This window comes from Anomaloglossus baeobatrachus, chromosome 3 (assembly GCF_048569485.1).
Source record: "Anomaloglossus baeobatrachus isolate aAnoBae1 chromosome 3, aAnoBae1.hap1, whole genome shotgun sequence".
Classification (NCBI taxonomy): Eukaryota; Metazoa; Chordata; class Amphibia; order Anura; family Aromobatidae; genus Anomaloglossus; species Anomaloglossus baeobatrachus.
This window is the reverse complement of record NC_134355.1, coordinates 436,637,817-436,664,158: the sequence shown is the minus strand read 5'-3', so window position 1 is coordinate 436,664,158 and position 26,342 is coordinate 436,637,817. Positions and strand designations below refer to the sequence as shown.

At 51.2% G+C, this 26,342-nt stretch overlaps 1 protein-coding gene across 5 annotated transcripts in view; it reads right to left on the bottom strand.

The window, feature by feature from the left end:
• RUBCN (rubicon autophagy regulator) overlaps positions 1-26,342 on the bottom strand; it is a 112,273-nt gene that overhangs the window by 68,066 nt on the left and 17,865 nt on the right. For all 5 annotated transcript variants that reach the window (XM_075340425.1, XM_075340427.1, XM_075340428.1 and 2 more), the window contains 2 exons: positions 25,067-25,173; positions 16,212-16,365 (listed from right to left, as the gene is read on the bottom strand). In XM_075340425.1, coding sequence (XP_075196540.1) covers positions 16,212-16,365; positions 25,067-25,173 — 261 coding nt within the window. The remainder of the gene's footprint in view (positions 1-16,211; positions 16,366-25,066; positions 25,174-26,342) is intronic.

The following is a 26,342-nucleotide window of genomic DNA, read 5'->3' as shown; positions in this document are numbered from 1 at the left end:
GGGACCCAATGGCCTCCCGATTCAACTATCAGGTCCATGGTTCATCGAGTGGTGCTCCCTCCACTTGGCCTAGGTGTCGACGCCTTCGCCCTGTCGTGAAGCCAGTTCAGGCTCCCATGCATCTTCCCTCTGCTTTCCAGGATTTCAAGGTTTCTCCAAAGAATCAAGGCAGAAGGTGGCGCCAGAGTGGCCCAGGCGAGCATAGTTCACACAACTCACTCAGCTCCTCACAGTTGCCCCGTGGCACCTTCCAGACCCTCCAGATCTTCCGTGTCGGGGCCCTCTCTTCCACCAAGACTCAAAGGTCCTTAATTTGACGACCTTACTAGTGGATCCCGGCTACTGGCTCAGACAGGCCTTTCGACAGGAGCGATACACACAATGTTTAAGGCCGGACAGCCAGTTTTCATCGAGATTCTATTTCCACACGGGGAGAGTTCCTCCGGTGGTGTAAGGAGCACATCTGCTCTTCTCTTTGCTCCTTCTCCCTTCTGTCATTGCTGGCATTTTTGCAGTCAGGTCTGGATGCGGGTCTCTCGCGCGTCCCTTTAAGGGCCAGGTGTCTGCTCTATCAATTCGGTTTCAGAAGCCTCTCGCTTCTCGTCTGCCAAATCAGGACTTTTCACCCAGGGAGTCACCCATCTGACTCTACTGTATCGTCATCCACTAGAGACGTGGGATCTAGATCTGGCGAGGGGTTTGCTTCAGGGTATCCTGTTTTTTCTTTCCTAGTTTCCTTCTGTTCTCACCTGTTTTGGAAAGTGGGTTCCTCGTTGCCATCACGTTTTTTACGAAGGGCATCAGGACGGGTAGTCCTCTCTGGTCGTTTTCTCCTCCTTTTTCTGGGCCTCCACCTGCACAGGGGGGGGGTGCTCGGGCCAGACCCCGCCTTCGGTCCGGTGCTGTCTCGCCGTTCCACCTAGATAGGAGATTGGGTTTCGGTCATTCTGTCCTAGTCCTTCTCTCAGCCTGAAAGGGTCCTTGTTTACTCTGGCCCTGGTACGAGCTCTCAGTTTTTTGTTATGTCCTCAGGACCGCACATTTCGGTGACACCGACAGTCAGTTCATGCCGGCGCCCAAGGCCAAGATTGCCACATGGTTCCAATTCCGCTAGAGTTGAGGCCTACCGCAGGAAGAACGGATCCCCGCCGCGGGCAGTAAAGGCGCACTATACCCGTGCAATGGGAGCATCTTGGTCGATTAGACTTCGGACGTCGACCGGCCAGGTCCGCGAGGTCGCCTCCTGGTCTAGTCTGCCTACCTGTACTAGGTCCTACCATGATCACACCCAGGTATCGGCAGAGGCCAGTCTTGGTGTAGGTTTTTGCGGGCGGCGGTAGCACACCTGTAACAAGATCGGTACTGGCAGGTCTGGGTCAAGCCCGACAGGGGGAAGATGTTTCCTTCCTATCTCCGGTGCTTGCTCTTTTCCCACCTAGGGACTGCTTTTGGACGTCCCATGATCCTGTGTCCCCCAATGAAACGATAGAGAAAGAAGGATTTTTGTGTACTCACCGTAAAATCTCTTTCTCTGAGTCTTCATTGGGGGACACAGCACCCACCCTGCTTGTCTTGTGTTACATATTGCCTGTCTATCGCCTCAGTGGTCCATATTTCCAGGCCACTTGTCGCACGGCGACTTGGTTATAATTTTTACTGTGACTTATCTATGGGTCTTTGTTTTGGTTCTCCTCCTACTGCTTGTGCATTAAACTTAATTGAGCCCGCCTCCGGCTCGGGGTGTATACTGCTGGGGAGGAGCTAACTTTTTCTGTCTACTTAGTGTCAGCCTCCTAGTGACAGCAGCATAACCCATGGTCCTGTGTCCCCCAATGAAGACTCAGAGAAAGATTTTACGGTGAGTACACAAAAATCCTTCTTTTGTGGAATAACTATGATTTTTAGTCACAGGTTTCATGCGTCTTGGCATGCTTTCCACCAGTTTTTCCACACTACTTTTGGGTGACCTTATGCCACTCATGGTGCAAAAATGTAAGCAGTTCTTCTTTGTTTGATGGCTTACTATCCATCTTCCTCTTGATTACATTTAACAGGTTTTCAATGAGGTTCAGGTCTGAAGATTGGGCTGGCCATGACAGGGTCTTGATGTGGTGGTCCTTCATCCACAGATTGATTGACCTAGCTGTGTGGTATGATGCATTGTCCTGCGGGAAAAAACAGTCCTCAGAGTTGGGGAACATTTCCTGAGCAGAAGGAAGCGACTGTTTTTCTAGGATAACCTTGTATGTAGCTTGATTTATACGTCCTTCGCAAAGCTTAACCTGCCCAATTCCAGCCTTGCTGAACCATCCCCAGATCATCACCGATCCTCCACCAAATTTCATAGTGGTACAAAACACTGTAGCTTGTACGCCTCTATAGGTCTCCGTCTAACCATCAGATGACTAGGTGCTGGGCAAAGCTGAAAACTAGGTAAAGAAAATTCAACAAACATCTTTGCGAAGGACGTATGAATCAAGCTGCATACAAGGTTACGCTGGAAAAAAACAGTTGCTTCCTTCTGCTCAGGCAATGTTCCCCAACACTGAGGACAGGTATTTCCTGCGGGACGATGTGCCATGCCCCACAGCTAGGCAACAGGGTTACTAAGTATGGGCATGAGCAGCGACCGGTAAGCAGAGAGGTTGTTGAGGACATTGCCACTGCCGTTGTGGAACAGCGCACGTACAACCCTGCCAGGAACAGCAGTGCACACAGTGTTTCCAAGAAAAAGAGAATTTTGTTTACTTACCGTAAATTCTTTTTCTTATAGTTCCGACATGGGAGACCCAGACCATGGGTGTATAGCTTCTGCCTCCGGAGGACACACAAAGTACTACACTCCTCCCTCCGGGCTATATACACCCCCTGGATGACAATCTAACCAGTTCAGTGCAAAAGCTGATGGAGGACATCCACCCATAAGTAGAGACAGTAGAACTCGGAAAAACCGGAACCTCTGTCTACAACAACAGCCGGTGAAACACACGGAACAAGAACTGCCAACAGGCAACAGGGAGGGTGCTGGGTCTCCCATGTCGGAACTATAAGAAAAAGAATTTACGGTAAGTAAACAAAATTCTCTTTTTCTTCATCGTTCCTTATGGGAGACCCAGACCATGGGACGTCTCAAAGCAGTCCATGGGTGGGAAATAAACAAAACTGAGAAGTAGGCAAAACCTAACTTCACAAATGGGCGACAGCCGCCTGAAGGATGCGTCTGCCCAAGCTCGCATCTGCCGAAGCATGAGCATGCACTTGGTAGTGCTTCGAAAAGGTGTGCAGACTAGACCAAGTGGCAGCCTGACAAACCTGCTGAGCCGTAGCCTGGTGCCTGAAAGCCCAGGAGGCACCGACAGCTCTGGTCGAGTGCGCCTTAATCCCTGGCGGAGGGGGCACCTGAGAACACTGGTAGGCATCAGAGATGGCCGACCTAATCCAACGAGCTAGGGTCGGTTTAGAAGCCAAGAGACCCTTGCGCTGACCCGTGGTTAGCACAAACAGTGAGGTGCACCGCCTAAAAGCGGCGGTGCGTGACACATAGATTCGGAGCGCCCGCACCAAATCCAAGGTATGCAACGCCTTCTCAAAGCGATGCACAGGGGCCGGACAAAGGGAAGGCAATGAAATGTCCTGGTTAAGGTGGAAAGAAGACACCACCTTAGGGAGAAACTCCAGAGTCGGACGGAGAACCACCTTGTCTTGGTGAAAAACCAAAAAAGGTGACTCCGAAGAGAGCGCAGCCAAATCAGAGACTCTCCTGAGAGAAGTTATGGCTACTAGAAAAAACAATTTCTGTGAAAGTCTAAACAAAGGAACCTCCCTAAGAGGCTCAAAGGGGGGTTTCTGTAAGGCCGTGAGGACCAGATTAAGATCCCAGGGATCCAAAGGCCGCCGGTAGGGAGGAATGATGTGAGATGCGCCCTGCATGAAGGTGCGCACCTGAGCCAGTCGGGCGATACGCCGCTGGAATAATACCGACAGAGCCGACACCTGTCCCTTAAGGGAATTGAGGGACAGTCCTAGCTGCAGACCGGACTGTAAAAAGGACAGAATGGTCGGCAAAGAGAACGGCCAAGCAGCATGGCCGGAAGAGCGACACCAGGACAGGAAAATCTTCCAAGTCCTGTGGTAAATCTTGGCCGAGGAAGACCTCCGAGCCTGAGTCATAGTGGAGATGACCTCAGAAGGAATGCCTGAAGCTGTCAGGATCCAGGACTCAAGAGCCACGCCGTCAATCTGAGAGCCGCAGAATTCTGGCGGAAAAACGGACCTTGAGAGAGAAGGTCTGGGCGGTCCGGGAGATGCCACGGCATTTCTACGGACAGACGGAGCAGATCTGGGTACCAAGCTCGCCTGGGCCAGTCCGGAGCAATGATTATGACCCGACGGCCCTCCATTCTGATCTTGCGCAGAACCCTGGGCAAGAGAGCTAGAGGGGGAAACACGTAAGACAGACGAAACTGGGACCAATCTTGAACCAGCGCGTCCGCTGCGAAGGCCTGAGGATCGTGGGAGCGAGCCACGTAAACCGGGACCTTGTTGTTGTGCCGGGATGCCATTAGATCCACTTCCGGAGTGCCCCACTTGCGGCAGATTGACCTGAACACTGCCGGATGCAGGGCCCACTCGCCGCTGTCCACGGTTTGACGGCTGAGATAATCGGCCTCCCAGTTTTCTACGCCTGGGATGTGGACTGCGGATATGGTGGACTTGGAGTCCTCCGTCCACTGAAGGATTCGTTGAACCTCCAACATCGCCAGGCGGCTGCGAGTCCCACCCTGGTGATTGATGTAGGCAACCGCTGTCGCGTTGTCTGACTGGACTCGGATGTGCTTGCCCGCCAACAGGTGGTGAAAGGCTACGAGAGCTAGAAGAACAGCCCTGATTTCCAGCACATTGATCGAGAGGGCTGATTCGGACGGAGTCCAAGTGCCCTGTCCCAGGTAGGGGATTACTGCCAACCCCTGGAGATGCAGGACCGCAACCACTGCTGCCATGACCTTGGTGAAAACACGAGGGGCCGTGGCTAACCCGAAGGGGAGAGCCACGAATTGGAAATGTTCCTCTCCGATTGCAAAGCGTAGCCAACGCTGGTGTGAAACCGCAATAGGCACATGCAGATAGGCATCTCTGATGTTGATGGATGCTAGAAAATCTCCTTGGGTCATTGAGGCAATGACCGATCTCAGAGATTCCATGCGAAAGCGCCGCACCTGAACATGCTTGTTGAGAAGCTTGAGATCCAGGATGGGCCGGAAGGAACCCTCCTTCTTGGGGACTAGGAAAAGGTTTGAGTAGAAACCTCTGAACCGTTCCTGGGCGGGAACCGGAACAATTAGCCCGTTGGCCTGCAAGGATGCCATGGCCTGTGAGAAGGCGGCGGCTTTGGAGCAGGGGGGAGCGGAGAGAAAAAATCTGTTTGGCGGGCTGGAAGAAAATTCTATCCTGTAGCCGTGGGAGATGATATCCCGCACCCACTGATCGGAGACGTGTTGAAACCACACGTCGCCAAAGTGGGAGAGCCTGCCACCGACCAAGGACGTTGCTGGCGCGGCCAGATAGTCAAGAGGAGGCTGCCTTAGTGGCAGCGGCTCCTCCGTTCTTCTGAGGACGCGGCTTCGCGCGCCAGTTGCGTTTACGATCCTTGGCTGAGGTAGTGGACGAAGCTGAGGGCTTAGAGGATGACCAGTTAGAGGAACGAAAGGAACGAAACCTCGACTGGTTCCTGCCCTGGACAGGTTTCCTGGTTTTAGTTTGTGGCAAGGAAGTACTCTTCCCGCCAGTAGCTTCCTTAATAATTTCATCCAGTTGTTCACCGAACAGCCGGGACCCAGCAAAGGGGAGCCCAGCAAGGTACTTCTTAGAAGAAGCGTCTGCTTTCCACTCTCGAAGCCACAAGATCCTGCGGATCGCGAGAGAATTAGCGGAAGCCACCGCCGTGCGGTGAGAAGCCTCTAGAATGGCAGACATGGCGTAGGATGAAAAGGCCGAAGCCTGGGAGGTTAAGGCAACCATCTCGGGTATAGAGTCCCTGGCGAGGGAATGTATCTCCGCCAGAGAGGCAGAGACTGCCTTAAGAGCCCACACTGCTGCAAAAGACGGGGAGAACGAGGCTCCTGCCGCCTCATATACAGATTTGGCCAGAAGGTCAACCTGGCGGTCAGTGGGATCCTTAAGAGAGGTGCCATCGGCCACAGATACGACTGTCCGGGCTGAGATTCTAGACACCGGAGGGTCTACCTTTGGGGACTGAGCCCACTCCTTAACCACCTCAGGTGGAAAGGGAAAACGGTCATCATAACTACGCTTTGGAAAGCGTTTGTCAGGACAGGCCCTGGGCTTGGAAACAGTGGCCTGAAAACTGGAGTGGTTAAAAGAAGGGAATTTTGTTTACTTACCGTAAATTCCTTTTCTTCTAGCTCCAATTGGGAGACCCAGACAATTGGGTGTATAGCTTCTGCCTCCGGAGGCCACACAAAGTATTACACTTAAAAGTGTAAAGCCCCTCCCCTTCTGACTATACACCCCCCCGTGCATCACGGGCTCCTCAGTTTTGGTGCAAAAGCAGTAAGGAGGAAACTTATAAATTGGTCTAAAGTAAATTCAATCCGAAGGAAGTTCGGAAAACTGAAAACCATTCAACATGAACAACATGTGTACACAAAAAAAACCAGCCCGAAGGGAACAGGGGCGGGTGCTGGGTCTCCCAATTGGAGCTAGAAGAAAAGGAATTTACGGTAAGTAAACAAAATTCCCTTCTTCTTTGTCGCTCCATTGGGAGACCCAGACAATTGGGACGTCCAAAAGCAGTCCCTGGGTGGGTAAAATAATACCTCGTAATAGAGCCGTAAAACGGCCCCTTCCTACAGGTGGGCAACCGCCGCCTGAAGGACTCGCCTACCTAGGCTGGCATCTGCCGAAGCATAGGTATGCACCTGATAGTGTTTCGTGAAAGTGTGCAGGTTCGACCAGGTAGCCGCCTGACACACCTGCTGAGCCGTAGCCTAGTGCCGCAAAGCCCAGGACGCACCCACGGCTCTGGTAGAATGGGCCTTCAGCCCTGAGAGAACCGGAAGCCCAGAAGAACGGTAGGCTTCGAGAATTGGTTCCTTGATCCACCGAGCCAGGGTTGATTTGGAAGCCTGTGACCCTTTACGCTGACCAGCGACAAGGACAAAGAGTGCATCCGAGCGGCGCAGGGGCGCCGTACGAGAAATGTAGAGTCTGAGTGCTCTCACCAGATCTAACAAGTGCAAATCCTTTTCACATTCGTGAACTGGATGAGGACAAAAAGAAGGTAAGGAGATATCCTGATTGAGATGAAAGGGGGATACCACCTTAGGGAGAAATTCCGGAACCGGACGCAGAACCACCTTGTCCTGGTGAAAAACCAGGAAAGGGGCTTTGCATGACAGCGCTGCTAGCTCAGACACTCTCCGAAGTGATGTGACTGCTACTAGGAAGACCACTTTCTGCGAAAGGCGTGAAAGAGAAATATCCTTCATTGGCTCGAAAGGTGGTTTCTGAAGAGCCATCAGCACCCTGTTCAGATCCCAGGGTTCTAACGGACGCTTGTAAGGAGGGACTATGTGACAAACCCCCTGCAGGAACGTGCGTACCTGTGGAAGTCTGGCTAGGCGCTTCTGAAAAAACACAGAGAGCGCTGAGACTTGTCCCTTAAGGGAGCCGAGCGACAAACCCTTTTCCAATCCGGATTGAAGGAAGGAAAGAAAAGTGGGCAAGGCAAATGGCCAGGGAGTAAAACCCTGATCAGAGCACCAGGATAAGAATATCCTCCACGTCCTGTGGTAGATCTTGGCGGACGTTGGTTTCCTGGCCTGTCTCATAGTGGCAATGACCTCTTGAGATAACCCTGAAGACGCTAGGATCCAGGACTCAATGGCCACACAGTCAGGTTGAGGGCCGCAGAATTCAGATGGAAAAACGGCCCTTGAGACAGCAAGTCTGGTCGGTCTGGTAGTGCCCACGGATGACCCACCGTGAGATGCCACAGATCCGGGTACCACGACCTCCTCGGCCAGTCTGGAGTGACGAGGATGGCGCGGCGGCAGTCGGACCTGATCTTGCGTAACACTCTGGGCAACAGTGCCAGAGGAGGAAACACATAAGGCAGTTGAAACTGCGACCAATCCTGAACTAAGGCGTCTGCCGCCAGAGCTCTGTGATCTTGAGACCGTGCCATGAATGCCGGGACCTTGTTGTTGTGCCGGGACGCCATTAGGTCGACGTCCGGCATCCCCCAGCGGCAACAGATCTCTTGAAACACGTCCGGGTGAAGGGACCATTCCCCTGCGTCCATGCCCTGGCGACTGAGAAAGTCTGCTTCCCAGTTTTCTACGCCCGGGATGTGAACTGCGGATATGGTGGAGGCTGTGGCTTCCGCCCACAGCAGAATCCGCCGGACTTCCTGGAAGGCTTGCCGACTGCGTGTTCCGCCTTGGTGGTTGATGTATGCCACCGCGGTGGAGTTGTCCGACTGAATTCGGATCTGCTTGCCTTCCAGCCACGGCTGGAACGCCTTTAGGGCAAGATACACTGCCCTTATCTCCAGAACATTGATCTGAAGGGAGGACTCTGGCTGAGTCCAGGTACCCTGAGCCCTGTGGTGGAGAAAGACCGCTCCCCACCCTGACAGACTCGCGTCCGTCGTGACCACCGCCGAGGATGGGGGTAGGAAGGATTTCCCCTTCGACAATGAAGTGGGAAGAAGCCACCACCGAAGGGAGGCTTTGGCTGACTGAGAAAGGGAGACGTTCCTGTCGAGTGACGTCGACTTCCTGTCCCATTTGCGGAGAATGTCCCATTGAAGTGGACGCAGATGAAACTGCGCAAAAGGAACTGCCTCCATTGCTGCCACCATCTTCCCTAGGAAGTGCATGAGGCGCCTCAGGGGGTGTGACTGACCATGAAGGAGAGATTGCACCCCTGTCTGTAGTGAACGCTGTTTGTCCAGCGGAAGCTTCACTATCGCTGAGAGAGTATGAAACTCCATGCCGAGATATGTCAGTGATTGGGCCGGTGTCAGATTTGACTTTGGGAAATTGATGATCCACCCGAATCTCTGGAGAGTCTCCAGAGCAACGTTCAGGCTGTGTTGGCATGCCACTCGAGAGGGTGCCTTGACCAGCAGATCGTCTAAGTAAAGGATCACCGAGTGTCCCTGAGAGTGTAGGACTGCTACCACTGTTGCCATGACCTTGGTGAAGACCCGTGGGGCTGTCGCCAGGCCGAAAGGCAGTGCCACGAACTGAAGGTGTTCGTCCCCTATGGCGAAACGCAGGAAGCGCTGATGCTCTGGTGCAATCGGTACGTGGAGATAAGCATCTTTGATGTCGATTGATGCTAGGAAATCTCCTTGGGACATTGAGGCGATGACGGAGCGGAGCGATTCCATCCGGAACCGCCTGGTTTTTACGTGTTTGTTGAGCAGTTTTAGGTCCAGAACAGGACGGAAAGATCCGTCCTTTTTTGGCACCACAAACAAGTTGGAGTAAAAACCGTGACCCTGTTGCTGAAGAGGAACAGGGATCACCACTCCTTCTGTCTTCAGAGTGCACACCGCCTGCCGAAGAGCATCGGCTCGCTCGGGGGGCGGAGATGTTCTGAAGAATCGAGTCAGAGGACGAGAGCTGAACTCTATCCTGTAACCGTGAGACAGAATGTCTCTCACCCAACGGTCTTGTACCTGTGGCAGCCAGGCGTCGCAAAAGCGGGAGAGCCTGCCACCGACCGAGGATGCGGTGTGAAGAGGCCGAAAGTCATGAGGAGGCCGCTTTGGGAGCGGTTCCTCCGGCGGTCTTTTTAGGACGTGACTTAGACCGCCATGAATCGGAGTTCCTCTGGTCCTTCTGTGGCCTGTTGGACGAGGAGAATTGAGACCTGCCCGCGGGCCGAAAGGACCGAAACCTCGATTGTACCTTCCGTTGTTGAGGTCTGTTTGGTTTGGACTGGGGTAAGGATGAGTCCTTTCCCTTGGATTGTTTAATGATTTCATCCAATCGCTCACCAAACAGGCGGTCGCCAGAAAATGGCAAACCGGTTAAGAACTTTTTGGAAGCAGAGTCTGCCTTCCACTCACGTAGCCACATGACCCTGCGGACTGCCACCGAATTGGCGGATGCTACCGCCGTACGGCTCGCAGAGTCCAGGACAGCATTAATGGCGTAGGACGCAAACGCCGACGCCTGAGAGGTTAAGGACACCACCTGCGGAGCAGAGGCACGTGTGACTGCATTAATCTGCGAGTGACAGGCTGAGATAGCTTGGAGTGCCCATACGGCTGCGAATGCCGGAGCAAAAGACGCGCCTATAGCTTCATAGATGGATTTCAACCAGAGCTCCATCTGTCTGTCAGTGGCATCTTTGAGTGAAGCCCCATCTTCCACTGCAACTATGGATCTAGCCGCCAGTCTGGAGACTGGAGGATCCACCTTGGGACACTGAGCCCAGCCCTTGACAACGTCAGGGGGGAAGGGATAACGTGTGTCCTTAAGGCGCTTAGAAAAGCGCTTATCTGGACAAGCTCGGTGTTTCTGGACTGCCTCTCTGAAGTCGGAGTGATCCAGAAACATACTCATTGTACACTTGGGAAACCTAAAACGGAATTTCTCCTGCTGAGAAGCTGACTCCTCAATTGGAGGAGCTGGGGGAGAAAGATCCAACACCTGATTGATGGACGCTATAAAGGTCATTCACTATGGCGTCCCCTTCAGGTGTATCCAGGTTGAGAGCGGCCTCAGGATCAGAATCCTGATCTGCCACCTCCGCTTCATCCTCTAGAGAGTCCTCCTGCTGAGACCCTGAGCAGTGTGATGAAGTCGAGGGAATCTCCCAGCGAGCCCGCTTAGGCGGTCTGGGACTGCGGTCCGTGTCAGAGACCTCACCTTGGGACCTATGAGTCACCCCAGGAGCACTTTGCTGCTCCAACCGAGGGGGGCCTGGGGTCAATGATTCAACAGTGCCCGGGGCCTGTGTTACCAGTCTGGACTGCAAGGCTTCTAGTATCTTAGCAGACCATTTATCCATACTCTCAGAAAGTTTGTCAGCGAATACTGCAAACTCCGTCCCTGTCACCTGGACAGTGGTAGCAGGTGGTTCCACTTGGGCCACCAGTGGCAGAGGCTCCGGCTGAGTAAGTGCCACAGGGGCCGAGCATTGCACACAATGAGGGTAGGTGGAACCTGCCGGTAGCATAGCCGCACATGAGGTACAGGTTGCAAAGTAAGCCTGTGCTTTGGCACCCTTGCTTTTTGCGGACGACATGCTGTTGTCTCCTCTGAGTACAATCCGGGAGGGTATATAGCCAAAAACCAACAGTGCGACCGTACAGAGTAAATGTATAGCATATAAGCATATATATATATATATATATATATATATACACACACACTGCAGCGCCCAGGGGGGCCCTTACCGACCGCCCAAAGCGGTTGTGTGACCACCAGATTCCCTGCCTGGGCCTCCCAGAGCCGTGTTGTCTCTCCTCTCCAGCGTCAGAAGTGCTGACAGGAATGGCTGCCGGCGTTCTGTGAGGAGGAGGGGGCCGTGGGCGTGCCCTAGAAAGTGCGGGAATCTGGTGCCCCACGGTGCTCAGTGAGGGGGGAGGAGGATACAAAGTATGCTCCAGCCCTCAGCGCTGACGTCCAGTGCAGCGTCCCGCCCTTCCCCTGACTGGCAGGCCCGGGGGCGGGAATATGCGGTACTAGGCCGCAGAAGCCGGGGGCTAAAGTTACAAGCGCGGCCGGCAAACAAGCGCGGTCAGCGTGGTAGTCCCGGCGCACTAACACACCCAGCAGTGCTGCAGCGTGTATGACACAAGCGCTCCATGCGCCGTCCCCAAGGGGACACAGAGTACCTCACAGTAGCAGGGCCTTGTCCCTGACGATACCCGGCTCCTGTCCAGCAGATTCCCCAGGGGCTGCGGAGGGAGCACGGTCCCAGTGCCTGGAGACCGATTAGGATCCCACTTCACCCAGAGCCCTTAAGGGATGGGGAAGGAAAACAGCATGTGGCTCCTGCCTATGTACCCGCAATGGGTACCTCAACCTTAACAGCACCGCCGACCAGAGTGGGGTGAGAAGGGAGCATGCCGGGGGCCCTGTTATGGGCCCTCTTTTCTTCCATCCGATATAGTCAGCAGCTGCTGCTGACTAAATTGTGGAGCTATGCGTGCATGTGTGCCTCCTTCGCACAAAGCATAAAAACTGAAGAGCCCGTGATGCACGGGGGCGTGTATAGGCAGAAGGGGAGGGGCTTTACACTTTTAAGTGTAATACTTTGTGTGGCCTCCGGAGGCAGAAGCTATACACCCAATTGTCTGGGTCTCCCAATGGAGCGACAAAGAAAACGTACTCCTAGCTCTCTTAGGAGAGGTAAACTGGTGTATTTCTACCAGAGAAGCTTGTTCCTCTGACACTGGTGGATTGAGGTTCAGTACGGAGTTAATGGATGCAATCAAATCACTAACATCCGCATCACCCTCAGATAAGTCAATGAGGTACATAGAGGTAGCGTCTGAACCCACAGTAAAAGTATCCTCCTCACCCTGCACCTCAGCTCGTGAATCAGAGCCGTGGGACGAGGAAGGAGAAGGGTCCCTGCGTCTCCGTTTAGGAGGACGGGGTCCTAAAACATGCTCTGAGAGCTCTGCAGAGCTCGGAGCAGCAGAGGCGCCCTGAGAAGGGGGCTGATGCATGGTCAGCAGAGTCCGGGACAGCTGTCCCATGGAGTCGGCAAAAGACTGGGAGATAGCTCTGGAAAAAGATGCTACCCAAGCCGGGGGTTCAGCCACCGGGGCCGGAGCAGCCGGGGGGACCCCTGAAGAGGCTCCAGGCTGAGGCACCACCATGTTAGAGCAGGCATCACAATGTGGATCGTGCTCGGCTCAGACAGAATGAGCTTACATGCAGTGCATATAGAGTACAGCTTAGCAGACTTGCTCCTAGTGACAGACATGCTGCTGAGGTGGAGGCTCTGCAGTAAAGAATACACTCCTATAGAATGTGAGAGTGTATAATAAAGCCCACAACCAGAGGTTGTGGCTTACCAGACCGCTTATTTTGTGTGCCCTCCGGATTCCACAGCTCGGACCCCCAGTGGATGCAGCAGCTGCAGCAGCCAGCTCCGATCAGTGTGAGAACGCTGATAAAATGGCTCTGGAGTGAGGAGGGGGGGCGGGGATTAGCCCAAGAGCGGGAATCCGGAGGGCCAAGGAGAGATACAGGGGAGGGAAACATCTCCTCAGAGAGGAGTGTCCTCCCCTCTGCTGATCGGCCGGTGGGCGGCGCCGCACTGTTCCCCTGCAAGGCTGACATGCAGAGGGAATGAAACCGAAACTAGGCCGCAACTGAAGCCGGGGCCTAGATTTTTACATGCGGCCGACAAGCAGGCAGCCTCGGCGCGGTTCTCAGGAAAAACCCAGAGAACCGGCCGGAATTCACAGCAAAGTCAAAAGACACACTTTCCCCACAATAAATATACCCGGGACCCCTGAAAAACGTCTCAATACTTAGCTTTTGAGACGCAGGGCCATGTCCCTGGGGGGGGGGTTACACGCTCCGTCCAGCAGGATCCTGACAGGGCTGCGGATGGAGACCGGTCTCCTGCAAAGCAGAGAGGACCGTGATGGCTCCCACTTCAAGCCAGAGCCTCAGAGGATGGTGAAGGAGCACGGCATGTGAAGGCTCCAGCCTTGTAAAGTCAACCTTAACAGCACCGCCGACACAGTGGGGTGAGAAGGGACATGCCGGGAGTCCAGACTGGACCCGCTTTTCTTCCATATCTTTGAATCAAAAATCTTAAAAATGAAAAATCAGAGAATGCATGTGTGTGTGTGACCTCCTGGAACACAAAGCATTGAACTGGTTAGATTGTCATCCAGGGGGTGTATATAGCCCGGAGGGAGGAGCTACACGTTTGAGTGTAGTACTTTGTGTGTCCTCCGGAGGCAGAAGCTATACACCCATGGTCTGGGTCTCCCATAAGGAACGATGAAGAAATTGGGACTCCCTTACAGCACAGTGTGGAAAGTTCTCTGAAAGGTCTTGCGGGCATACCCGTACAAAATTAGCCATCATCAACAACTTTTTCCTCGTGACAATGATACCGCATGATATTGCACTCATGTTTCTGGCAGTGGAAGTGGATGGCAGTTGACCACGGAATGTTCTGTGGTGCAACGAAGCGCATTTTTTACCTGAATGGAATGGTGAACACACAAAAACTGTCGCATATGGGCTACCGAATATCTGCATGTGGTCCAGGGGGTTCCGCTGCATTCGCCAAAGGTAACCATTTGGTGTTGTTTCACCTCATCATTCATTCTCGGACCGTTCTTTTACAAATAAATGAAGCCAAGTGGGGTTGCTACCTGTTCTGTGATAGCAAGATACAAGACCATGCTAGAAACAGTGGTCGTTCCGGACTCCAAGAGCAGCAGCAGTGTCCTCAGACGACCACCTTCATGCATAATGGAGCAGCTCCTCAGATCACAAATCGTGTACAGAACGTTTTACATGCACATTTTTCCCGATGACAGGATTTTGAGCGGCTCCTTCCATAACTCATGGCCACCACATCCTTATGATTTCTGGTTGTGGGGACATTTGAAAGAGCGTGTTTATTGGGGAAATGTCGACATCCTGACTGAACTCAAATACCGCATCATTTTGGAAGTGTGCAACATCCCACCAGACATGTTCTGCATAGGATGAACATGATCACCAAGGATGATGGGGGCCATATTGAACAGTTATGTTAGACTGTGGAACAATTGTGACATCTCCAATTATCGGCACACGGGTTTTGGGCTACTTGCTCGCTGTACAGAGCCACTTTTTCTCCTGGTGGGGAGTTTTGGTATAAAATTTTTTTTAAGATGCCTTCCGTCTCCCCATGCCTTGAATAGTTGTAGACGATGGCTAATTTTGTATGGGTATGCCCACAAGACCATTTGGAGAACTTTCCACACTGTGTTGTAAGGGAGCCCCAATTTCTTGGAAACACTGCGTGTACTGCTGTTCTCGGCAGGGTTGTTTGTGCCCTGTTCCACGACGATAGTGGCAATGTCCTCCACAACCTCTCTGCTTACCAGTCGTCGCCCGTGCCCTGGCTGAACACTTCGTAACCATGTTGCCTCCAAACATGTCATCATCTGTCTCAGCGAATTGACAGCCATTGGACCGCTATGTGTTTGAAGGTCTTTCAAACGACGAAAGGCTCTCAAGTGCAGCTGTAGCATTCTCATAAAACAACCGCACTAACAGCGCACGATCCGGCAAAGAGAGAGGCATCTTGCAGACTGAGACTGTATAGCGCTACCTCTTCACCTGGTGGGGAGTTTTGGTGTATATATGTATATGTATATATATATGTATATTTATTTTTTTTTAAAGCTGCCTTCCGTTTCCCCATGCCTTGAATAGCACACATACCAATTTTCAGCCAATTCTGTCCACTGAGTCAGTCTGCACACGGCTCCAAACACCTTAGGTTATTTTATGGCCACCATATTATTATATGATAGATAGATAGGATAGACAAACATTTTTGCTTATATTTTGGTTAAAAAACAAAAAATTAAATCATGCTTTATTTTGATTTTCTTTCCACATTTTACCCACTCTTTGTAAGTAACACAGCTTTTTCTAGGCGAAACTCAGACATTATTTACATACTGGTGTGAACCCGGCTTTAAGATCTAAAAATGGTGCCTGTTCCAAAGGAATGGAGCATAGCAAATGTGGTGTCCTCTATGTCTACAGTAAAGATGATTTAATCATAACCACAGATGCAGATTCTTTACTGTAAGAGCAGTGAAACTATGGAACTCTGCCATATGATGCTGTAATGGTTGATTCACTACAAAAGGCCTAGTTGCCTTTCTTATAAAATATAATATTACCGGTTATATGCACTATATTCTCTGATTTGGTGTTGATCCAGGGAACTAGTCTGATTGCCATATGTGGAGTCGGGAAGGAATATTTCCCCAACTATGGGGAAATTAGCATCTGCCCACTGGGGTTTATGTCTTCCTCTAAATCAACATGTTCGGCTATAGGGTGAACTCGTTGGACGTATGTCTTCTTTCAACCTAAAAATCCATGAAGCTGTATTTTCATGTCCCAGCGTTCATTAGGACTGAGTCATGGAATGTAGTCAGTGAGCCGCACCCTTCCAAGTCTTACCATTGCTGGACGTGCTGCCTAGAACTTGCAGGCTGCTATAGGACCTACATAGGAACTGCTGTGGATCCTCAATGTATGGGATGATTGGAGTAATCGGAAGAGAAGTAAGACTTAAACTTCTTCCTGAAATGGTGAACTCCCTTTTTCCTGCAAGCTGGGAAAAAGAAATATATCAAGCTGTTTAAAATATATACTGTAAGATACATCAGATAGATTAGACAAACACAGTTGCTATCAAAAGTATTCAACCCCTATTTCACATTAGGATTATTACAGGAATGATTGAAATGCCTGAATAAAATGTATATAACAAGTTGCCTCTCCAAATGGAAAACTTAGGCCCCGATTCATAAAAGTGTTTACTTCTGCCATAAAAGACTTTGAAAAGTTGCAAATATTTTACGTGATATGAAGCTGAGCAAAAACTTTGCGACTTTTGGCATTTTCACACACGTTTCAGTGAGATGGTGCGTGGCAACATCTGCTCATCAAAGTCACGACAAGCTGTGGTGTAAGATTGGTGCAAAGGAACATGGTGAATGCCACTTGTCAGACGCCCTTGATTTATAAAGTGATGTGGACGTCATAATGATTCGGAAGGGTCTGACTCCAAACACAACCATTCAAAACCAGCATGTTGGGGGTCAGTCCCTCCGGAAATATTACATCTAATGACTGCAACAATCGAAGAATTATAGAATAGTATCCCCCATAATAGCACACAGTTACATACTGGGTGTTGGTCTCAAGCAAACTGGATGCTAATAATCAAAAGATAAACCAATCATGAGATAAAACATATCAAATACCCAGACTGGATAGGGGTTTGCTGACATTGACAATTGAATGAAGGTTAGAAATATGACTAATAAGTTAAGAGACTAATCCAAAAACTTAATGGGAATCTGTCCGCAGGTTTTTGCTATTTAATCTGAGAGCAGCATAACATAGGGCACAAGAGCCCGATTCCATGGATGTGTCACTGTGTGTTGTAGTTTCAATGCAATCAGCATTTTCCCAGCAGGAGATTAACACAACCGGACTACAGCTCAGGCAACAGTCAGTCAGGCTAATCAGGGTACCCCCCCCCCATCACTGATTGGCAGCCTGCTGACAATCCATTGGGTTAACAGGAAGCTGCTGGTCACGGGTGAGGCCGGGGTTATACAAGGTTTAACTCTTAGCTCTACTTCAGACAAAACAGGTATTCCATGAAAACTTCAAGCAATACATGCCTGGGATTAGGCTTAAATTCAAATTTAAAGAAAAAGTGATGACACCATCTGGAAACGGCAGAAAGATGAAGTATCCCTGGCTGCCACAAGGATCCTGAGGAGGCAGAGTCAAAAAGCCTCGAGTTACAGTAAAAGACCCACAGCAAGGTTTGGTGTCTACAGGCTCTGAGGTTTCAGATTGCACAGCAAGGCGTATGCTGAAGGTCTCCCATGTCTAGAAGGTCCAAAAATTATACATCTACTTACTACAAAGCTGCAATACGCTCAAAACTATGTCAAAAAGCTGCATAAGTTTTGTTGGGTAAAGATACATTACTGGAACCTTTTAGGCTTTTGGGTCAGCGGTATGTCTGGAGGAGAAAGAATGATGCATACGGGAATGGATAAAATATGAAATATGAGCTACGCTGCCGGAGTAACCAGATTCTTCAACATCGATGATAAGGTTGGTTCTTTTCCACTTTCATAACGCATTTCAACACCGAACCGGTGTCTTTATCAAATTAAGAAAAAAGAGAATTTTGTTACTTACCGTAAATTCTTTTTCTTATAGTTCCGTATTGGGAGACCCAGACCATGGGTATTTAGCTTCTGCCTCCAGAGGACACACAAAGTACTACACTTAAAAGTGTAGCTCCTCCCTCTGAGCTTATACACCCCCTGGTAGCCAGTCCTAGCCAGTTTAGTGCAAAAGCTGAAGGAGAATAGCCACCCGCAAGTAGAACAGAGTAAGAACCGGAACAACCGTAGACTCTGTCCACGACAACAGCCGGTGATAACACACAGAACAAGAAAATTGCCAACAGGCAACAGGGAGGAAGCTGGGTCTCCCAATACGGAACTATAAGAAAAAGAATTTACGGTAAGTAACAAAATTCTCTTTTTCTTTATCGTTCCTTTGGGAGACCCAGACCATGGGACGTTCCAAAGCTGTCCCTGGGTGGGAATAAACAGAAAAAACTAAGAAGTAGGCGGAGCCTAACTTCACAAGTGGGCGACAGCCGCCTGAAGGATGCGTCTGCCCAAGCTCGCATCTGCCGAAGCATGAGCATGCACTTGGTAGTGCTTCGAAAAGGTATGCAGGCTAGCCAAGTGGCAGCCTGACAGACTTGTTGAGCCGTAGCCTGGTGCCTAAAAGCCCAAGAGGCACCGACAGCTCTGGTCGAGTGTGCTTTGATCCCCGGCGGGGGAGGCACCTGAGTACTCTGGTAGGCGTCCGAAATGGTCGATCTAATCCAACGGGCCAAGGTCAACTTAGAAGCATTGAGACCCTTGCGCCGCCCTGTGGTTAGCACAAAAAGAGAGGTGCACCGCCTAAGCGCAGCGTTGCGAGCCACATAAATCCGGAGAGCACGCACGAGATCTAGAGTATGCAGCGCTTTCTCAAAGCGATGAACAGGGGCCGGACAGAAGGAAGGCAAGGAAATATCCTAGTTAAGGTGCAAGGGAGAGACCACCTTAGGAAGAAAGTCCGGGGTCGGACGGAGAACTACCTTGTCTTGGTGAAAAGCCAAAAAAAGGTGACTCCGAGGAGAGCGCAGCCAAATCAGAGACTCTCCTGAGAGAAGTTATGGCAACTAGAAAGGCCACCTTTTGAGAAAGACGATACAAAGAAACCTCCCTAAGAGGCTCAAAGGGGGGTTTCTGCAATACCGTGAGGACCAAGTTAAGGTCCCAGGGATCCAAGGGCCGCCGATAAGGCGGAATGATGTGAGGCGCACCTTGCATGAAGGTGCGGATCTGAGCCAGCCGGGCGAGACGCCGCTGGAACAGCACTGATAGAGCTGAGACTTGTCCCTTGAGAGAGTTGAGGGACAGTCCTAGCTGCAAACCGGACTGTAAAAAAGACAGAAGGGTCGGCAACGAGAATGGCCAAGGAGAATGGCCGGAAGAGCGACACCAGGACAGGAAAATTTTCCAAGTCCTGTGATAGATCTTGACGGAGGAAGACTTACGGGCCCGAGTCATAGTGGAGATGACTTCAGGAGGAATACCAGAAGCCGTCAAAATCCAGGACTCAAGAGCGACGCCGTCAATTTGAGTGCCGCAGAATTCGGGTGGAAAAACGGACCTTGCGAGAGCAGGTCTGGACGGTCCGGAAGATGCCACGGCACCTCCACGGACAGTTGGAGCAGGTCCGGATACCAAGCTCGCCTGGGCCAGTCCGGTGCAATGAGGATGACTCGACGGCCCTCCATTCTGATCTTGCGCAGGACTCTGGGCAAGAGAGCTAGAGGGGGAAACACGTAGGACAGACGAAACTGGGACCAGTCTTGAACCAGAGCGTCCGCGGCGAAGGCCTGAGGATCGTGGGAGCGAGCCACGTAAACCGGAACCTTGTTGTTGTGACGGGATGCCATTAGGTCCACGTCCGAAGTGCCCCACTTGCGGCAGATTGACTGAAACACTGCCGGATGCAGGGACCACTCGCCACCGTCCACGGATTGACGGCTGAGATAATCTGCCTCCCAGTTTTCTACGCCAGGGATGTGGACTGCAGATATGGTGGACTTGGAGTCCTCCGCCCATTGAAGAATGCGTTGGACCTCCAACATTGCCAGGCGGCTGCGTGTCCCGCCTTGGTGATTGATGTAGGCAACCGCTGTTGCGTTGTCTGACTGGACTCGAATGTGCCTGCCCGCCAACAGGTGGTGAAAGGCTAGGAGAGCTAGAAGCACAGCTCTGGTTTCCAGCACATTGATTGAAAGGGCTGACTCGGACGGAGTCCAAGTGCCCTGTGCTCTGTGGTGGAGATGTACCGCTCCCCAGCCGGATAGACTGGCATCCGTGGTGAGAATCACCCAGGACGGAGCCAGGAAGGAGCGCCCTTGGGACAGGGAGAGGGGTCGAAGCCACCACTGAAGAGAGCTCCTGGTCCGTGGCGACAGAGCCACTAACCTCTGTAAGGAGGAAGGCCGCTTGGCCCAACAGCGGAGAATGTCCAGCTGCAGAGGACGCAGATGCAACTGGGCAAAGGGAACCGCCTCCATGGAGGCCACCATTTGACCCAGCACCTGCATCAGGAAATAACAGCGGGGCCTCAGGAGAGAGCGCACCGCTAGCCGGAGAGACTGCTGTTTGATTAAGGGCAACTTCACAAGTGCCGGCAAAGTCTCGAACTGCATCCCTAGGTACGTGAGACTCTGGGTCGGAGTCAGAGTGGATTTGGGAAGATTGACAATCCACCCGAATTGGGCTAGGGTGGCGAGAGTGAGCGAAACACTCCGCTGACAGTCTGCACTGGATGGACCCTTGACCAGAAGGTCGTCCAGATAAGGAAGCACTGCTAACCCCTGGAGGTGCAGGACCGCAATCACTGCCGCCATGATCTTGGAGAATACCCGAGGGGCCGTGGCTAACCCGAAGGGGAGAGCCACGAATTGGAAATGATCCTCTCCTATCGCAAAACCTAACCAACGCTGATGTGACACTGCGATTGGCACATGTAGATAGGCATCTCTGATGTCGATGGACGCCAGGAACTTCCCTTGGGTCATAGAGGCAATGACTGATCGCAGAGACTCCATGCGAAAATGCCGCACCCGGACATGCTTGTTGAGAAGCTTGAGATCCAGGATGGGCCGGAAGGTACCGTCCTTTTTTGGAACTAGGAAGAGATTTGAGTAAAAACCTCTGAACCGTTCCTGAGCGGGAACTGGGACAATCACTCCGTTTGCCTGCAAGGACGCCACGGCCTGCGAGAAGGCGGTGGCCTTGGAGCAGGGGGGAGTTGAGAGAAAAAAATCTGTTTGGAGGGCTGGAAGAGAATTCTATCCTGTAGCCGAGAGATATGATGTCTCTCACCCACTGATGGGAGACTTGCTTTAACCAAGCGTCGCCAAAGTGGGAGAGCCTGCCACCGACTAAGGACGTGGCTGGAGCGGGCCGAGAGTCATGAGGAAGCTGCCTTAGTGGCAGAACCTCCTGCGGTCTTCTGCGGACGCGCTTTTGGGCGCCAGTTGGATTTCTGATCCTTGGCTGAGTTAGCGGACGAGGCAGAAGGCTTAGAGGATGACCAGTTGGAGGAACGAAAGGAACGAAACCTCGATTGATTCCTACCCTGGGAGGGTTTCCTGGTCTTGGTTTGTGGCATGGAAGTACTCTTCCCGCCAGTAGCTTCTTTAATGATTTCATCCAGCTGTTCACCAAACAGCCGTGAACCAGCAAAAGGGAGCCCAGCAAGAAACTTCTTGGAAGAAGCATCTGCCTTCCACTCTCAAAGCCACAAAATCCTGCGGATAACAAGAGAATTAGCTGAAGCCACCGCAGTGCGGTGAGCAGCCTCTAGCATGGCAGACATGGCATAAGATGAAAAGGCTGAAGCCTGAGCAGTTAAGGTAACCATCTCAGGCATAGATTCCTTGGTGAGGGAATGCATCTCCTCTAGAGAAGCATAGATGGCTTTGAGAGCCCACACTGCTGCAAAAGACGGGGAAAACGCGGCCCCCGCAGCTTCATACACAGATTTGGCCAGAAGGTCAATCTGACGGTCAGTGGAATCCTTAAGTGAGGTGCCGTCAGCCACCGACACAACGGTCCGGGCTGATAGCCTAGACACCGGAGGGTCTACCTTTGGGGAGTGAGACCACCTCAGGTGGAAATGGAAACCGGTCATCAGAACCACGCTTTGGAAAGCGTTTGTCAGGGCAGGCCCTGGGTTTGGTCACAGCGGTCTGAAAACTGGAGTGGTTAAAGAACACACTCTTCACTCTCTTAGGCGAGGTAAACTGATGTTTTTCTGCCAAAGAGAGTTGCTCCTCTGACACTGGCGGATTGAGATCCAGCACAGAATTAATAGAAGCAATCAAATCACTAAGATCTGAGTCACCCTCAGAGAAATCGATGGGATACATAGCCTCCGAGCCCCCAGTGAGGGCATCCTCCTCATCTTGAGAGTCAGCTCTTGAGACAGAGCCGTGGGATGGGGAGGGTGAGGAAACCCTGCGCCTTCTCTTAGAAGGACGGGGTCTGGGATCAGATGATGAATCCTCCGTGAGCTCTGATGGACGGAGGTCAGAGGATAGGAGTCCTCTGTCAAGAGTATTAGAGGCACCCTGTGAGGGGGGCTGAGGCATATTCATCAAAGTCCTGGACAAAAGTCCCATGGACTCAGCAAATGACTGGGATATGGACCTAGAAAAGGACTCTACCCAGGCCGGGGGTTCAATCACAGGTGCAGCAGCAGCCTGAGAGACCACTGGGGGTGAGACTCCAGGCTGTGGCATCGCCAAGTTAGAGCAACCATCACAGTGTGGATAAATGCTCGGCTCAGGCAGCAGGAGCTTACATGCAGTGCATGCAGAATAAAGCTTTGGAGCCTTGCTCCTTGTGTGAGACATGCTGCTGGAGTGGGGGCTTTGCAGAGAATGAACCCCAGGGAGAATATACAGAGGTCCACAACCGGAGACCGGCTGTGGCTTACCAGACCGCTGAGCGCGGTGTTGTGTGCCCTCCAGATCCCGAAGCCCGGTCCCCCAGAGCGCAGCACCTCAGCAGAGATGCAGAATGCAGGATGTCCCAGAGCAGAGTGAACTCTGCCTGAGAAATGGCCGCCGGAGCGAAGAGAGGGGGCGGGACTAGGGACGTTCCTATCAAAGAGCGGGAACTGGAGGGCTATAGAGACCTGCCGGGAAGGAGGGACGCCCCAGCAGTGGGGAGTGTCCCTCCCCTGTGTAGAACGGCCGCCGGGAGGAACCGAACCTGTCCCTCTGCATGAGTGACATGCGAGGGCAGGAAAATGAAACTAGGCCTCCGGCGAAGCCGGGGCCTAAATTTAAAGCGGCGAGGCCGACAAGCAGGCACCATCGGCGCGGTTCTTGGGCAAAAGCTGGAGAACCCGCCGGAAAAGTTAAAAACAATCACATACAGCATACTCTCCCCTTACAATAAAGAATCGGGACCCCCAACATAAACGTCTCAGGTACTTAGCTGCTGAGACGCAGGGCCATGTCCCTGGGGATGAGTGCTCCGGTCCAACAGAATCCTCAAGGGGCTGTGGATAGAGACCGGACTCCTGCCAGGCATGGAGACCGTGCTGGCTCCCACTTCAAGCCAGAGCCCAGAAGGGATGGTGAAGGAGCGCGGCATGTAAGGCTGCTGACTTGTAAATCAACCTTAACAACACCGCCGACACAGTGGGGTGAGAAGGGACATGCCGGGAGTCCAGACATGGACCCGCTTTTCTTCAAACTCTTTCCAAAAGTCAAACAATCAGATGAGAATGCATGTGTGGATGTATGACCTCCTGAACCCAAAGCGATAAACTGGCTAGGACTGGCTACCAGGGGGTGTATAAGCTCAGAGGGAGAAGATACACTTTTAAGTGTAGTACTTTGTGTGTCCTCCGGAGGCAGAAGCTAAACACCCATGGTCTGGGTCTCCCAAAGGAACGATAAAGAAACAATTTTTTTTTTCATGCCTACATAGGAGCTGGGCCTGTCCCAATTTCACAATGTGAGCGTAACCAGCACTTACCCACTCTCCCTCCCTATCCCCCTATTATGCACTCTGTTTACCAAACACCTACATTTTGGCATACACCAAAAAGACCACCCTGCCTACAGTGAAGTACGGCAATAGCTCGGTGATGTCTGGGGCTGCTTCACTTCCTCGGCATTGGAAACCTGAATTGTGTGGAGACCAAGATTGAAGCTACCATGTATCAGGAAATCCTAGGAGAAACCTTCATGCCTTCACTGAAGAAGCTGAGGCTTCAGCATTATTGGACCTTTAAACAAGGTAAATGATCCCAAGCTTACCTCAAAGTACCAAGCAAAAAAATATTAGTGACCTTCTGGCTGTTGCCCACGAGGCATGGGCTACAATTTTTCCGGAGTACTTCTACAGGCTGGTGTCTGAGTATGCATCAGGTTTGAATCGGGTTTTAACATGCAAAGTTCTCTAATAAAGACTCGTCGTGAAGGGACTGATTAATTCTGAGAATGCAGTGGTCACTAGAAGTGAAATTCTGCATGGATTTTGCGGAAACCACTTGTTATATTAATTATATTGAGCTATGTACGGGGGTTGCCCGCTACTAGGACAAACCCTTCTCATTCTGCATGTTTGTCCCATTGAAAATTAAAAACCGCATATATTCACCTCGTCTGGTGCCGTTCCAGTGTTGCCGTCGTTCACGTTCCCGGAACTCACGTGAGGTTGTGACATCACGCGAGCTCCAAGCCCAATCACAGCCAGCGTCTCTCTCCACGGCTTCAGACATATGAGTAAGTAACAGGAAGTTAGCGGCCAGCCGCAGATCTCACTTCTTGTTGAGTACTCATTTGTCTGAAGATGGGAGAGAGAAGCCAGCCAAGATTTGGTGTGGAGCTCGTGTGATGTCACAACCACACGTGAGCTCTGGGAACGTGAACGCCGGCAACACTGGAACGCCGCCACCGCCAGAAGGAGAGGTCAGTATAAGATGTTTCTATATTTAGTGACAGAAACATGCGGAATGAGAAGGAGTTGTCCTAGTTGTGGAACCCCCCTTTAAATTGATCTGGTCTTATTGGATAGTTACAAAGAGCAGACAGTTTGTACATTTTGCTAATAAACCTAATTTGCAATGGGGGTTGAATAATTTTGATTGCAACTGTAGACAGATATAGGTATACTCACCACTGATGGGTCAATTTGTGCTAGTAGTCTGGGATTATTCTGTTCAACGGCTTCCAGACACTGAAACATGGCCGTGACATGAGTGTCACTCAGCAGGAAGGCAGAATCTTTAGGGACAAGAAAATATAGAGTACGGTTACAATAACTGGGTCTTTCAACATTTTTCACCAGGTAGAAAATGGAGTCATGGTTTGAAGGCACTTATTTCTTTTAAAGGTTTGACAACTTTATGTTTATTTTACTAACTGCTTCAAACCACATTATGTGCAACTTAGTCCCATTCGGTATAGCCGAATTCCCACTACTGTGAAACACGGGCTGTGCTGGGATCACACTATCTGGCCACACCATGACCTAACTTAGGGATACGTGCTACATATATGCCTATGGAAGTTAGCTCCTGTCAGGAGAACCATGGGTCGGGCCAGGTCCGGCGATCTGAGCATGGCCATACTTCAATGACGTGTAATTTTGATCCTACTAGAAAATTAGTGTTGATTTTTATCTCAAGAAAAGCCTCCCAGCTTGTTAATAGAGTGAAGACTTCACAGAACAAGAATGGTACTGATCTATATATTACCACATAATGGTGTCTCCAGCATATTTGTGAAACCAAACAAAACACTCAGTCTAAGTTCCCTATAAGTAGGTCTTTGTAGTGTGTGAGGAAACAAATACCTGAAGGAAAGCCAAGCAAACATGGGGAGAACATACTAAGTACGTGTAGATGTTGTCCTTTGTAGGCTTAACTCAACAGTGCTAGCCACTGAGCCATCATGCCGCCCATCTGAGATGAAACAGACTAGATTTACACTAGCCAACCAATTTCATTAGAAAACCTTCAATTTGGCCACTTGTAAGTTAATCGGACGTCGTAGAAAGGCCAACTACATTTCCATGAGCACAGAATAATGGTTAATATGCATAAGCTGGCACTTTTATTGGCAGCACATGCTCAGTTTACTCAGGATGATGTGCTGGCAGGAACGATGATTTTTATGCAAACATTTTACCACATAAACGAGCATTGTGCTTGTTTCTTGGGCGATGGCTGACCCGTTTAGACAATCCGATAATCAGCAATGAATGTTCCTATGATAGATGCACCACCCGTGTGAGACTGTGCTGCACATAGATAACTAGCAGTTACCAGAGCTCGTTCTCCATTGGACCTCAATAATAGACTGTGTACTGTAATAGATAGTAACCAAGTCTATGAATTCAGGGCCTGAGTGATTCCACCTAATATCAAAAGCAATGACCCCAGCAGGAGTGG